The sequence below is a fragment of the Triticum aestivum genome, chromosome 5B, assembly GCF_018294505.1.
Source record: "Triticum aestivum cultivar Chinese Spring chromosome 5B, IWGSC CS RefSeq v2.1, whole genome shotgun sequence".
Taxonomy (NCBI): domain Eukaryota; kingdom Viridiplantae; phylum Streptophyta; class Magnoliopsida; order Poales; family Poaceae; genus Triticum; species Triticum aestivum.
Window position 1 is genome coordinate 505232457 of NC_057807.1, and position 13299 is coordinate 505245755.

General features: G+C 50.8%; 1 protein-coding gene across 1 annotated transcript; it reads left to right on the forward strand.

The window, feature by feature from the left end:
* Positions 1–1576: 1576 nt before the first annotated feature.
* LOC123112801 (cytochrome P450 71A1) lies at positions 1577–3666 on the forward strand. Its single transcript, XM_044533894.1, has 2 exons — positions 1577–2574; positions 2669–3666. The coding sequence occupies exons 1-2, from the start codon at positions 1687–1689 to the stop codon at positions 3287–3289; spliced, it is 1509 nt and encodes a 502-aa protein (XP_044389829.1). The 5' UTR covers positions 1577–1686; the 3' UTR covers positions 3290–3666.
* Positions 3667–13299: the final 9633 nt, after the last annotated feature.

A 13299-nucleotide genomic window follows, 5' to 3' on the forward strand; every position in this document is an offset into this window, starting at 1 on the left:
AGTTTGCCTGACCAACTCTCTGATTAGCTTATTACCAAAATCGGTCTCATCGAGTTCGTGTAATCGGTCTCACCGAGATTACGTTATGCCCTAACCCTAACCATATCGGTCCTACCGAGTTGCATGTCGGTCCCACCGAAAACCCTAACGGTCACATTGTTTACTAAATCGGTCTGACGGAGTTTGTTGATTCGGTCCCACCGAGATTGGTAAATTGTGTGTAACGGTTAGATTTTGTGTGGAGGCTATATATACCCCTCCACCTCCTCTTCATTCGTGGAGAGAGCCATCAGAACAAACCTACACTTCCAACTTATCATTTCTGAAAAAGAACCACCTACTTATGTGTTGAGACCAAGATATTCCATTTTTACCATATGAATCTTGATCTGTAGCCTTCCTCAAGTTGCTTTCCACTCAAATCTTCTTTCCACCAAATCCAAATCCTCTGAGAGAGAGTTGAGTGTTGGGGAGACTATCATTTGAAGCACAAGAGCAAGGAGTTTATCATCAACACACCATTTGTTACTTCTTGGAGAGTGGGGTCTCCTAGATTGGCTAGGTGTCACTTGGGAGCCTCCGACAAGATTGTAGAGTTGAACCAAGGAGTTTGTACGGCAAGGAGATCGCCTACTTCGTGAAGATCTACCGCTAGTGAGGCAAGTCCTTCGTGGGCGACGACTATGGTGGGATAGACAATGTTGCTTCTCCGTGGACCCTTCTTGGGTGGAGCCCTCCGTGGACTCGCGCAGTCGTTACCCTTCGTGGGTTGAAGTCTCCATCAACGTGGATGTTCGATAGCACCAGCTATCGGAACCACGGCTCAAAAATCACCGTGTCTCCAAATTGCGTTTGAAATCTCCAAACCCTTCCCTTTACTTTCTTGCAAGTTGCATGCTTTATTTTTCGCTGCTCATATACTCTTTGCATGCTTGCTTGAATTGTGTTAAGATTGCTTGACTTGTGCTAAGTTTGCTAAAATCTGCCAAAGACTAAAATTGGAAAAAGGTTAAGTTTTTATTTGGTCAAGTAGTCTAATCACCCCCTCCCCCCCCCCCTCCTCTAGACTTACTTCTAAATCCTACACAATGTCCGGGGAAGGCTTATCCAGGTCTGCATATGGACACTTGGTAGCGGAGATTCAACATCATATGGAGGCTGGAGAGTTTGTTCCATTAAAAATTAAGCGTGAGCAAAATAGGGTAGCAGATCGATTGGCTTTGTATAGTCGTATAGAGTTTGCAACTGCTGTATGGCGGGGGAAGAGCCCGCCTTGTATTGAGGAGTTGGTACCTCTTGATTGTAACCCTATGCATATGGAATAAAACTCTCTGTCTATTGCAGGAAAAAAACTAAGAGTTGTGCAGCAACGCACGTGGCATCATCTAGTTTTTCATAATTTTTATATCCGAACAAATTAAGAAAAACGAATGATGATAAGGCCTATCAGCCACAGTGCCACACGGCGACTTTTGTGACACGATCGCATTCACATCAGATGGACGAGATCACTTCTCCATGACAAAAATCGCAAGTGCAAAAATGACAAGAGGAGTACTGGACAAGAACACTGCCGTGGCTGCTCTTCACCCTCACAACGCCAAAATTTCAAGTACAAGTATTTATTCAGCACAAGTATCCTCCATTTGAAGTTGACGGAGTAACGCATTTTCCGGCGGAAGAAGGATGTCTCCGTACGCCGTCCTCGTCGCCGTGCTCTTGGCCTTCTGCTACGCCGTCTGGAAGGCTCGAGGCAGCAGCAACAGTAGCAAGCTCCCGCCCTCGCCGCCGTCGCGTCCGGTGCTCGGCCACCTCCACCTCCTTGGCCGCCACCCGCACCGCTCCTTGCGCGAGCTGCACGCTCGGTACGGCACCGATGGCGGCCTCCTGCTCTTGCAGCTCGGGCGCAGGCGGACGCTGGTGGTTTCCACGGCGGCCGCGGCGGCGGGCCTGTACAAGAACCACGACCTCGCCTTCGCCTCCCGCGTGCCCAGTGCGCCGGCCGACAAGCTGACGTACGGCTCCACCAACGTCTCCTTCGCGCCCTACGGCGACGCCTGGCGCCGCAGCAAGAAGATGGCCGTCGTCCACCTCCTCTCCCCGCGCCGCGCCGACTCGTTCGCCCCCGTGCGGGCCGCGGAGGCGGCCGCCCTCGTCGACGCGGCGCGCCGCGCCGCGGAGGCGGGTGAGATTGTGGAGCTGAGGGAGGTCCTGTCCGCCTACAGCAACGCGGTAGTCACCCGCGCGACCACCGGCGCCGCAGGGGCCACGGCCGAGAAGCTAAAACAGCTTTTGGGTAACTCCGCGGCGATCATGTCGGGGCTCCAGGCGGATGACGTGCTCCCCAGCGCGGCGGCGAAGGTGGTTAGATGGGCGACGGGGCTGGAAAAGAAGCTCGACGCCGAGCTCGAACAGTGGGACAAGTTCCTATCAGAGATAATCGCAGAGCACCTTGAGAAGAAGCCAGACAACGGCGCAGGGGAGGAGAGCTTCCTGGACGTCCTGCTGCGGCTTAGGGAAGAAGGCGCCGCCGGACTCGAGCTCACCGACGACCGCATCAAAAGCCTCATCAAGGTGATCGTCGATCGATCACAGAATCCGTTTTGTTTTAATTTCTCAGCAAATTTTAACATCCTTTCTTTGGTCCTCTGCTCTTGCGTGCATGCAGGACATGATAGCAGGCGGGACAGATACAGCATCGGTCACGTTGGAATGGGCCATGACGGAGCTCGTGGCGAACCCGCGGGCAATGGCCAAGCTGCAGGACGAGATAAATCGAGTCACCGAAGGCAAACCGACCATCGAGGAAGACGACCTCAGCAGGATGGAGTACCTCAAGGCGGTGCTGAAGGAGGTGCTCCGGCTCCACCCGGCGGCACCGCTCCTCATCCCGCACCAGTCGACGACCGCGGCGGTCGTGCAGGGCTACGAGATCCCAGCTGAGACTGGGCTCTTCGTCAACGCGTGGGCGCTCGGTAGGGACCCGGCGGCGTGGGGAGCGACGGCGGAGGAGTTCTGGCCGGAGCGATTCCTGGGCGGCGGCAGCGCGCAGGGCGTGGACCTGCGGGGGAACGACTACCAGCTCCTCCCGTTCGGCGCCGGCCGGCGGCTCTGCCCCGGCATCAGCTTCGCGATGCCTGTGCTGGAGACCGCGCTCTCCAGCCTTGTGCGCCACTTCGACTGGGAACTCCCCGCCGGGGCACGTCTGGACATGAACGAGGCGCCGGGGCTGATCACGCCGCCGCTGGCTCCGCTGCGCCTCGTCCCCAAGTACAGGAGGCAGCAGTAGCAGTGCCACCAGGTGAGGTCCACGTGCAAGCTCAGAAGGGCCTGCTTATAAATAAAACTTTTCGGTTTGTGTGGGGCCAGACCCGTTTAGGCGTGTGCCTATGATCAGGTCCGTGGTGCATAAAAATACAATGCTATTTATGAAGAAGTTATCGGGATATGGTTTTATAATAACTTCAATTCTTTAGATCAAAGTTAACGGGTTATGTTTTGAACAACTTCATTTCTCTGGGTCAAACTTATCAATGGTGTTTGTTTGTAAGTTATGAAGTAAGTGATTAAATATTATCGCGGTATTTGTACGTGAATAATCAGCACCGTTGTATGTATATTACCATGCTATTTGTATAGAAGTTACTGGGGTATGGTTTTCAACAACTTTTCTCCTGGCATAAAAAAGTTAGTGTGGTGTTTGTATGTGAGTTATCGGTTGTGTTGTGCGCATTTACCATCCTATTTACACAGAGTTATCGGTGTTTGTTTTTCAATATTTTTTTCCTGAGTCAAAACGTTACTGTAGTGTTTGTGGATCAGTTATCAGCTCTTTTTTTGCGGGGTGTTAGCAGCTTTGTTGTGTGTACATTACCATAATATTTACACACAAGTTAACGGGCTATATTGTTCAACATGTTTCCCCGGGCAAAAAAATATCCTGGTGCTTGTACCTGAGTTTTCAGGTCAGCGGTGCGTAAGTACCATGCTATTTACACAGTAATTATTAAGGCATGTTTCAACACTTTTTCCTCTGGTCAAAAGTTACCACGGGTGTTTGTTAGAGGCCCATGGTGCGTAGATTACAGAGTAAGAAGATACCGTGATATTTTTCAAATAATTATTTTCCTTGATCAAAGTACAAGTATCTCCTCCAAAATCACGATATGTTTTATCTTGAAGAAAATAAGGGCTTTTTGGGCATGCACCACCGCACATGCCCAAAACAATATGGGAGATGAAGTGGCTAATGGATAGACTACTAGCCGATATGGTTTTAACTACTTTTTTCTCCAGATCCACGTTATCATGGTATTTGTACAAAAATTATCAGGTCTACGGTAAGTACATTATCATGCTATTTGCACAGAAGTTATCGGGGTATGTTTTTAACAACTTTTTTCTGGACCAAAATTATCATGGTATTTCTACATAAGTTATCAGGCCTGCAGTGCGTAAAATACCATGCTATTTACACATGAGTTATCAGGGTACGTTCCAATTTTTTTTCTTTGGATCGGACTTACCACGGTATTTTTACAAATGTTATCAGGTCACCAATGCGTAATTTATCACGCTATATCAATGTTATGTTCCAAAAACCTTTTTCAAAAGGCAATGGCCTACCTCCATCACATGAAGTATAATATTTGACGATGCACCAAAGAAACCCATGAAAAAAAACCCTAGAAATATCCATGTATATACAATCAAGAAACAAATTACCTTTGCATACGATGTCTTATGTGTGCATATGATTGTATAATCTCAAGTCTATTATTTATGTAAGGACTTCATCTAACGGTGATTAGCTAGTGTGGCACATGCATCAGATGCAAAAAATGTTGGATGCATGAGCTAGTAGTTGAAAAAAGGGGGTTCAAAAGTGTTGATTGCTTTCTACTCCCTCCATTCCTTTATCTAAGGTGTATTATTTTCAACACGATGATCAAGACATATAATTATGGACTAGTTAGGACAAAAGTACTCTTATCTAATTTGTAGATTAGCGGCAAGTAAATCATTGAGGCTAGGAAAGGAAAATATACACGCAATCAGGAGAGCGATAGTTTCCTTTTCCTTCTTTATAAGGAGTGATACAATCAATCAGGGGAGATATATTTTTCTTTTTCTAGAGGGCCAATATCGAAATTATGAGGAATTGGAACAAATGCATCTTACATTATGGAATTTTATCAAAAAATAAATACACTTTATATAAAGAAACGGAGGGAGTATTAGACTGTTGGGGAACGTTGCAGAAAATAAAAAAAATTACGCTTTCACCAAGATCAATCTATGAGTTCATCAAGCAACGAGAGAGAAAATAAAAAAAATTACGCTTTCACCAAGATCAATCTATGAGTTCATCTAGCAATGAGAGAGAGGAGTGCATCTACATACCCTTGTAGATCGCGAGCGGAAGCGTTCAAGAGAACGGGGTTGAGGGAGTCATACTAGTCATGGTCCAAATCACCGATGATCCTAGTGCTGAATGGACAACACCTCCGCGTTCAACACACGTACGGTTGGGAAGACGTCTCCTCCTTCTTGATCCAGCAAGGGGAAAGGAGAGGTTCATGAAGATCCAGCAGCACAACGGCGTGGTAGTGGATGCAGCAGCGATATCGGCAGGGCTTCGCCAAGCTTCTACGAGAGGGAGAGGTGGTGCGTGGGGAGAGGGAGGCGCCAGAGACTTGGGTGTAGCTGCCCTCCCTCCCCCCCACTATATATAGGGGCCCCTGGGGGGGGCACCGGCCCTAGGAGATGGGATCTCCAAGGGGGGCGGCGACCAAGGAGGTGGCTTGCCCCCAAGGCAAGTGGAGGCACCCCCACCCCTAGGTTTTCCAACCCTAGGCGCAGGGGGGCCCAAGGGGGGTGCGAACCAGCCCACCAGGGGCTGGTTCCCCTCCCACTTCAGCCCAATGGGGCTGAGGGAGTCCTGGATTAGGGGGTGTCCGGATAGCCGGACTATGACCTTTGGCCGGACTCCCGGACTATGAAGATACAAGATTGAAGACTTCGTCCCGTGTCCGGATGGGACTTTCCTTGGCGTGGAAGGCAAGCTTGGCGATACGATATGAAGATCTCCTCTCATTGTAACCGACTCTGTGTACCCCTAGCCCTCTCCGGTGTCTATATAAACCGGAGAGTTTTAGTCCGTAGGACGAACAACAATCATACCATAGGCTAGCTTCTAGGGTTTAGCCTCTCCGATCTCGTGGTAGATCAACTCTTGTACTATCCATATCATCAATATTAATCAAGCAGGAGTAGGGTTTTACCTCCATCGAGAGGGCCTGAACCTGGGTAAAAACATCGTGTCCCTTGTCTCCTGTTACCATTCGCCTAGATGCACAGTTCGGGACCCCCTACCCGAGATCCGTCGGTTTTGACACTGACACTGGTGCTTTCATTGAGAGTTCCTCTGTGTCGTCACCTTTAGGCCCGATGGCTTCTTCGATCGTCAACCACGACGCGGTCCAGGGTGAGACTTTTCTCCCCAGACAGATCTTCGTATTCGGCGGCTTCGCACTGCAGCCAACTCGCTTGGCCATCTGAAGCAGATCGAAAGCTACGCCCCTGGCCATCAGGTCAGGTTAGGAAGCTTAAATTACACGGCCGACATCCGCGGGGACTTGATCTTCGACGGATTCGAGCCACGGCCGAGCGTGCCACACTGTCCCGATGGGCATGATCTAACTCTGCCGCCGGACAGCGCCCAGAGTGCCGCTCAGGTGTCCGCTCCGACCATTAGCTCGGAGCCGACTGCGCTAGTCGGGGACGGATGGTTGGACGCCGCCCAGGAGCCGCAATCTCTATGGCGATAGAGCCGAATCCCAGCCTAGTCCTTTGCAAGGCCCGTGACTCCAAGGTGCCGGACTCCGGTCCGGACTCCGAATCTTCTGCACCCCTTCCGATTGAACCTGATTGGGCTCCGATCATGGAGTTCACCGCCGCGGAGGTCTTTCAGCACTCGCCCTTTGGTGATATCCTAAACTCCCTCAAGTCTCTCTCTTTGTCAGGAGAGCCCTGGCCGGACTATGGTCAGCAGGGTTGGGATGTGGATGACGAAGAAATTCGAAACCCACCCAGCACCCACCTTGTAGCCACTGTCGACGATCTAACCGACATGCTCGACTTCGACTCCGAAGACATCGACGGTATGGACACCGATGAAGGAGATGACCAAGAACTAGTACCTATAGGGCACTGGAAAGCCACCTCATCACACGAGGTATACATGGCGGACACACCTAAAATAAACGACGAGGATCAAAATGGCGCAACCAGGGATCGCTCCCTGGAAAAACAATCAAGGCGGCGGCGTAAGCGCCGCGCCAAGCCCCACCTCGACAAAGACCCAGCCATAGAGCAGGGCGAATCAACGGAAGACGAACATGCCATCGAGCAACCGTCCAAATAGGGCGGACAATCCGAACAACCCGTCCCCAGGAAAGATAATAGTCCAGACGACCTCACGCCGGACAAGTTGATGGAACGTCAGAACCTCCACCAAAGGCTCGTTGCCACATCACGTAGCCTGAAGAAGCAGAAGCGGAGGCTCAAAACAGCAGAAGATGCACTCAGGATCAGATGGGGCAAAGTACTCAATACCGCACACAAGTACGGCAACAGTCATCACACAAAGAGCTATCCGAAGCAGAAATTACTACCGGAATTTGATGAAGAGGCCCTAGAGCCCCCACAGTCAAAAAACAAGGAAGCCACCACGTCGGATAGACGACCCCACGATCGATCTCAAGCGACAAAGGGCGCTGCACTCAATACGGCACGCGATCCGCCCAAGGATTCGCATCAAAAAACTGGCCCAACCAGATCCATCTATGGGCCAAGAAAGCAAGCTCCAGTGAGCAATGCAATGCAAAAAATATCCGAACATCGCGGCACACCTACATACAGGGGCGCCGCACATCCTCTATGTTTTACCAATGAGGTACTGGATCATGAATTTCCAGCAGGATTCAAGCCCGTGAACATAGAAGCATATGACGGAACAATAGACCCTGGAGTCTGGATCGAGGATTATATCCTCCACATACACATGGCCAGAGGAGATGACCTTCACGCCATAAAATACTTACCCCTTAAGCTCAAAGGGCTAGCCCGACATTGGCTTAAAAGCCTTCCCGAAAACACCATGGGAAGTTGGGAAGCGCTCGAGGACGCTTGCCGGGCAAATTTTCAAGGGACCTATGTCCGACCTCCGGATGCAGATGATCTGAGTCATATAACTCAGCAGCCCGGGGAGTCAGCCCGGAAACTCTGGAATAGATTCCTTACTAAAAAGAATCAGATAGTCGACTGTCCGGACGCCGAGGCCCTAGCAGCTTTCAAACATAGCTTCCGAGACGAATGGCTCGCCAGACACCTCGGCCAAGAAAAGCCAAGAACAATGGCCACATTAACAAGCCTCATGACTCGCTTTTGCGCAGGAGAGGATAGCTGGTTGGCAAGAAGCAGCACCAGCGACCCGAATACATCTGAACTCAAAGATGGAAACGGGAAACCGCGCCGTAACAAAGAACAACGCCAGATCAAGGATAACAGCCCGAGGAGCACGGCAGTCAATGCTGGATTCAGAAGCTCTCGGCAAATTCAGAAAAAGCCACCCCCCAAAGATGACAGGGACGAACTGTCTAACCTCAACAAAATCCTGGACAAAATATGTCAAATCCACAGTACCCCCGGGAGACCTGCAAACCATACCCATAGAGATTGTTGGGTCTTCAAGCAGTCCGGCAAACTCAACGCCGAACAAAAGGGGCTCGACACACCAAGCGAGGATCACGACGCACCCCACAAGCAGAACACCGGAGAACAAAAGAAGTACCCACAAGAAGTCAAAACAGTAAATTCACTCCAGATGATAAAAGGGAAAAATAAAACGGCGCTTACGAAGACACGCTCCATATGACCAGCCCCAGAGGAGCACCGCCATTGGTTGTTACAACCAATCACCTTCGATCATCATGATTACTCCAGAGGGGCCCGGAACACAGACCGGACCGCCTTGGTCTTGGATCCGATTATTGACGGATTCCAATTTACACAAGTCCTTATGGACGGTGGCAGTGACTTAAACATGTTATATCAGGACACAATCCGCAAACTAGGGGTAAACCCAGCTATAATTCGCCATGGCAACACTTCCTTTCAAGGAGTCACGCCGGGTCCAGTTACCCAGAGTATGGGTTCCCTTTCGTTAGAAGTCACGTTTGGCTCACCCAACAACTTCCGAAGCGAAAAGCTAACCTTCCACATCGCCCCATTCATAAGTCGCTATCAAGCGCTACTGGGACGTGAAGCTTTCGCCCGCTTTAACGCAATACCGCATTATGCATCCCTTACACTTAAAATGCCAGGTCCACGAGGCATCATCTCATTAAAGGGAAATATAAATTGATCCCCAAAGTACGGGTAATAGTGCAGCCCCCTGGACAGCCGCACACTAATCCAGCCCTACTATCCCGGACACGGCTCGACGAGTCCGACGTAAACATACAAAGGCTTAATAGCCGCATAACCCTGTACAAAGGGCTCCGCGTGTCCACGTCAGGAGACAATACGGCTCAATTCTTGCCCCAACTATATTTCGTTTATTTTAATATAGATTTCTCGCACCCTTATTTTTTTACTAAGTTCCTCTCTTTCGCAGACGAACACTGTGCTACGCCCGTCCAGGATACGGCACAACGGAGACACAGGCGCAGACATGCAGTAGGGACCCGTTTCAAGGATTCTTTTTAGATTAAGACCCTGTGTAAACCTTTTTTACTGTCTCTTGTTGATAACATCCTCCAGTTTTCGCTATAACCGAGGAGGAGGCTGGCGTCTTGGCATGTGGCCACACCAGAATTTTGCACGTACCTGGACACCAGGGGCTTTTTTACCAAGGGCTTTGTTTCGGCCCGTCTTCATAAAGACCGAATACCTTAGGGACTGTTCGGCGTCGCGAGTTTGGCCTTATATGCACCAGCTCCGAATCATGTCTTTGGTCAAATGTTGGGTTTGCCCGGCTCCTGTGTTTTGCTGCCTTACGTTCCGTTATATCGGCTAACGCGGCACCAGGAGAACTACTGCGATTGTGCCCCGGTTCGGCCAGGCGAGCACCTCAGTAGAGAAAGCCGAAAACTGACTGTCATGATATAGCGAGAGACTGGTCAACCACTCGATGACTCTCGGAATCTTTAGGATTCCTCCACATTAACGAAGGGCCGCTTCCCGGTCAGGCACACACGCGCCCCGAATTCAGGCGAGCGCGGTGCCTCTAGGGGCTATTGAGTAGCCCCACTGTCAAACTCCCATGGCTAAGTGAAAGTGATAAAGCATTATAGTCCGGTTGCCTAGTTCGCCACGCTCTCACCTCCTTTGTAGGACCAAGACGTTGGATTAAGTGTGAAAAGGCGCCTTTTTGCGAACACCCCCGCATTATATGCGTGGGGGCTGAAGCCAACGACTGCCATCTTTCAGGTTATATACACATATACATTAAACGGCCGCACAGGAGGTATTATAATTCTTGCAAGCACAAGTATAAAAAGCTTTTACATTATATCAAAATATTCCTTTTACAATAGCACATGCTATTCGAACACAACATCCTTCGAGCACTGTGCTTCTATTAAACGAGCCCTCGGAAGAACTTCCTCAAAGTAGTGCCTGACAGGTACTCGACCTTCGTCCGAATCCCGGGATGCAACAACACTGGCCTTCATATCCGCCCAGTAGGTCTTGACACGGGCAAGAGCCATTTGTGCGCCCTCTACGCACGCTGACCTCTTCATTGCATCAACATGCGGCACAGAACCAAGGAACTGCTGCACCAAACCAAAATAACTCTTCGGCTCTGGATCTCCCGGCCACAAACGACTCGCAACATACTTCATGGCAAGTCCGGATAACCTATTCAGCTCCGCCCAGGCAGCCAAACGGTCGGATACCGAAAGTGGACGTTCTGGATTGTGGAACTGCGACCAAAAAAGTTCTTCCAATTTATGGTCACCTCAACCTCGGAAGTGTTCAGTTGCATCTGCCGCAGTCGCAGCCAAATCCAGATAAGCGTTTTCCGCACTCCACTGCCGGTCTAATGGAGCATACTTAGGATCCCCGAACTTCATCCACAGCATATAGGGCTTTCCAACCGTGATATCTCCGGCCTGACGCAGCTCCTCCTTCATAGCTCTCATTGCAGAGCGAGTATCCTTGGCCTCGGCAGTGATCTTCTCAAGGTCCTTCTGAGCCGCCCTTTCTTCTTGTTCGAGAAATTTACAACGGTCGGCAGCATCCTTCATTTTTGTAGCCATCTCGGCTATTACCTTCTTGCTCTGGCAGTGAGCAGCCTGTTCGACTTTCAGCTCTTCAGCCGCCTTAACGGCAGCCGCATCACTTCTCCTTGCTTGCTCCTTGGCTCGGGCAAGTTCCGCCCGAATGTTCTCCACGGCAGCAGCACTATCTGCATTAAGCACATATATTGTAAGGCACGAGCATCGAACTCCTCTTATCAGATGTCTGTGGAGCATACCTTGTGCCTCGTCTAGCCGCTTATTTACAAGCGCGATGTCGGCATCCGCCACGTCAAGTTGCCGCTTTAGCTCGGCAGATTCATCAGTCCGGCTAGCCACCGAACGCCTCGCCACCTTCATAAAAAGGTGACATTTTACACCTGGGGTTATGATACTCTGTGCGCCATCACTCTTGACGACACACAGAGTCTCAGGGGCTACTATTTATACAGGGCGCATTTTATATATGCGGCTCTACCAAAAGTACACCTTTTCACGTACCTCAAAGCCTGTCAGTAAACTCCTGGCGGCCTCGTACAATCCGCTTTCCGCGGATGAAATCCTTCCTATCACCGTGTTCATCAACATACGGTGTCCTTCTGAGACGGACGCTCGCCCGAGCAGATCCCTCAGCCCCTCCGACCGCGCACCAGAAGGCACCGGACTAGCCCGACGACCTTTTTCAGGATCCGGACTTGGAGAAACCCGCCGGGACGACACCTCGGGGTCGCCTGCCTCGTAAGTCGGTGCAGCCAGGGGAGGCGTTTCGCTCTCCATCATCTTCGGATGAAGATCCCCTGAAGACGAGCTCTGCTGAGAAGGGTTGAGATCCGAACTGCAAGGTAATATTTTGGTTATCTTCCTCAGAAATAAAACAGGGATGCTACTCATTTTTGAACCCCTCTCTTTACTTACGGCTCGGAGGAAAGCTGATCCCCTTGAGGGCGCAATGCGGCCGGGGCAGTCTCCGGCGCCGGATCCTCTGACGAAGATTTCTTCCCCCGTTTCGAGGTCATTCCCTCCGAGTCTTCAAAGGCACTCCTTTTCTTTCCCAGGTTGGGGGAATTGTCGATTCCTCCCTTCCTGACAGTCTCCTCCGTGGAGGCGGTAGCTCCTTGGTTCCCCTCTTCGCCCTCTGCCGAAAGCATAATCTCCAGCATCCTGGTTAACACGGGATCCGGCGCGGTCTCGGGCAGGGGGGCTGGACACCTAATAAGCTTTGTCTTCGCAATCCACTCCTGTTCAAAGGATAGCTCTGTTAAAGGGCGACTTTATGATGAAAATGCGGATGGCGTGTCCAAATACGGGGCTACTTACCTTAGCATCCGGGCGATTGCAGCTCAGACCTGCGTCCTCGGACAAGTCCGGACACCTTGCTTGTGATCCAAAGAACAATTTGTACATCTCCACGGGTGTCGCGCCCATAAAATGTTGGAGGACTCGCGGTCCCTCCGGATTAAATTCCCACAGGCGGAGAGGGCGACGTTTGCAGGGCAGTGTACGGAGAATCAGCATAACTTGCGCCACTACGGTCAAGTTAATATCTCTTTCTAGGAGATCTCGAATGCGGTCCTGCAGTAGGGGCACGTCTTTGGACGGCCCCCAGATAAGCCCTTCATTGACCCATGATGCTCGCCGTGGTGGGGGACCCGAGCGAAAAGCAGGTGGCGCCACCCATGTGGTGCCCCTGGGGGCTGTGATGTAAAACCAGTCCCGTTGCCATAAGCCGAACTCCTCTTGGAAAGAGCCCTCGGGCCATGGAGCGTCGGCTATCTTACTTATGATAGCTCCTCCGCACTCAGCGTGCTGCCCCTTGATCATCTTCGGCTCCACCTTGAAGGTTCTAAGCCACAATCCGAAGTGAGGAGTGATATGGAGGAAGGCCTCACACACGACAATGAATGATGAAATTTGGAGGATGGACTCCGGAGCTAAGTCGTGGAATTCCAGCCCGTAATAGAACATCAGCCCCCTCACGAAGGGATCAATCGGG

Coding starts and splice junctions, on each gene's coding strand:
- LOC123112801 (XM_044533894.1), top strand. CDS start 1,687: ATGTCTCCGTACGCCGTCCTCGTCGCCGTGCTCTTGGCCTTCTGCTAC. Junction 2,575..2,668: donor GCATCAAAAGCCTCATCAAG/GTGATCGTCGAT, acceptor GCGTGCATGCAG/GACATGATAGCAGGCGGGAC.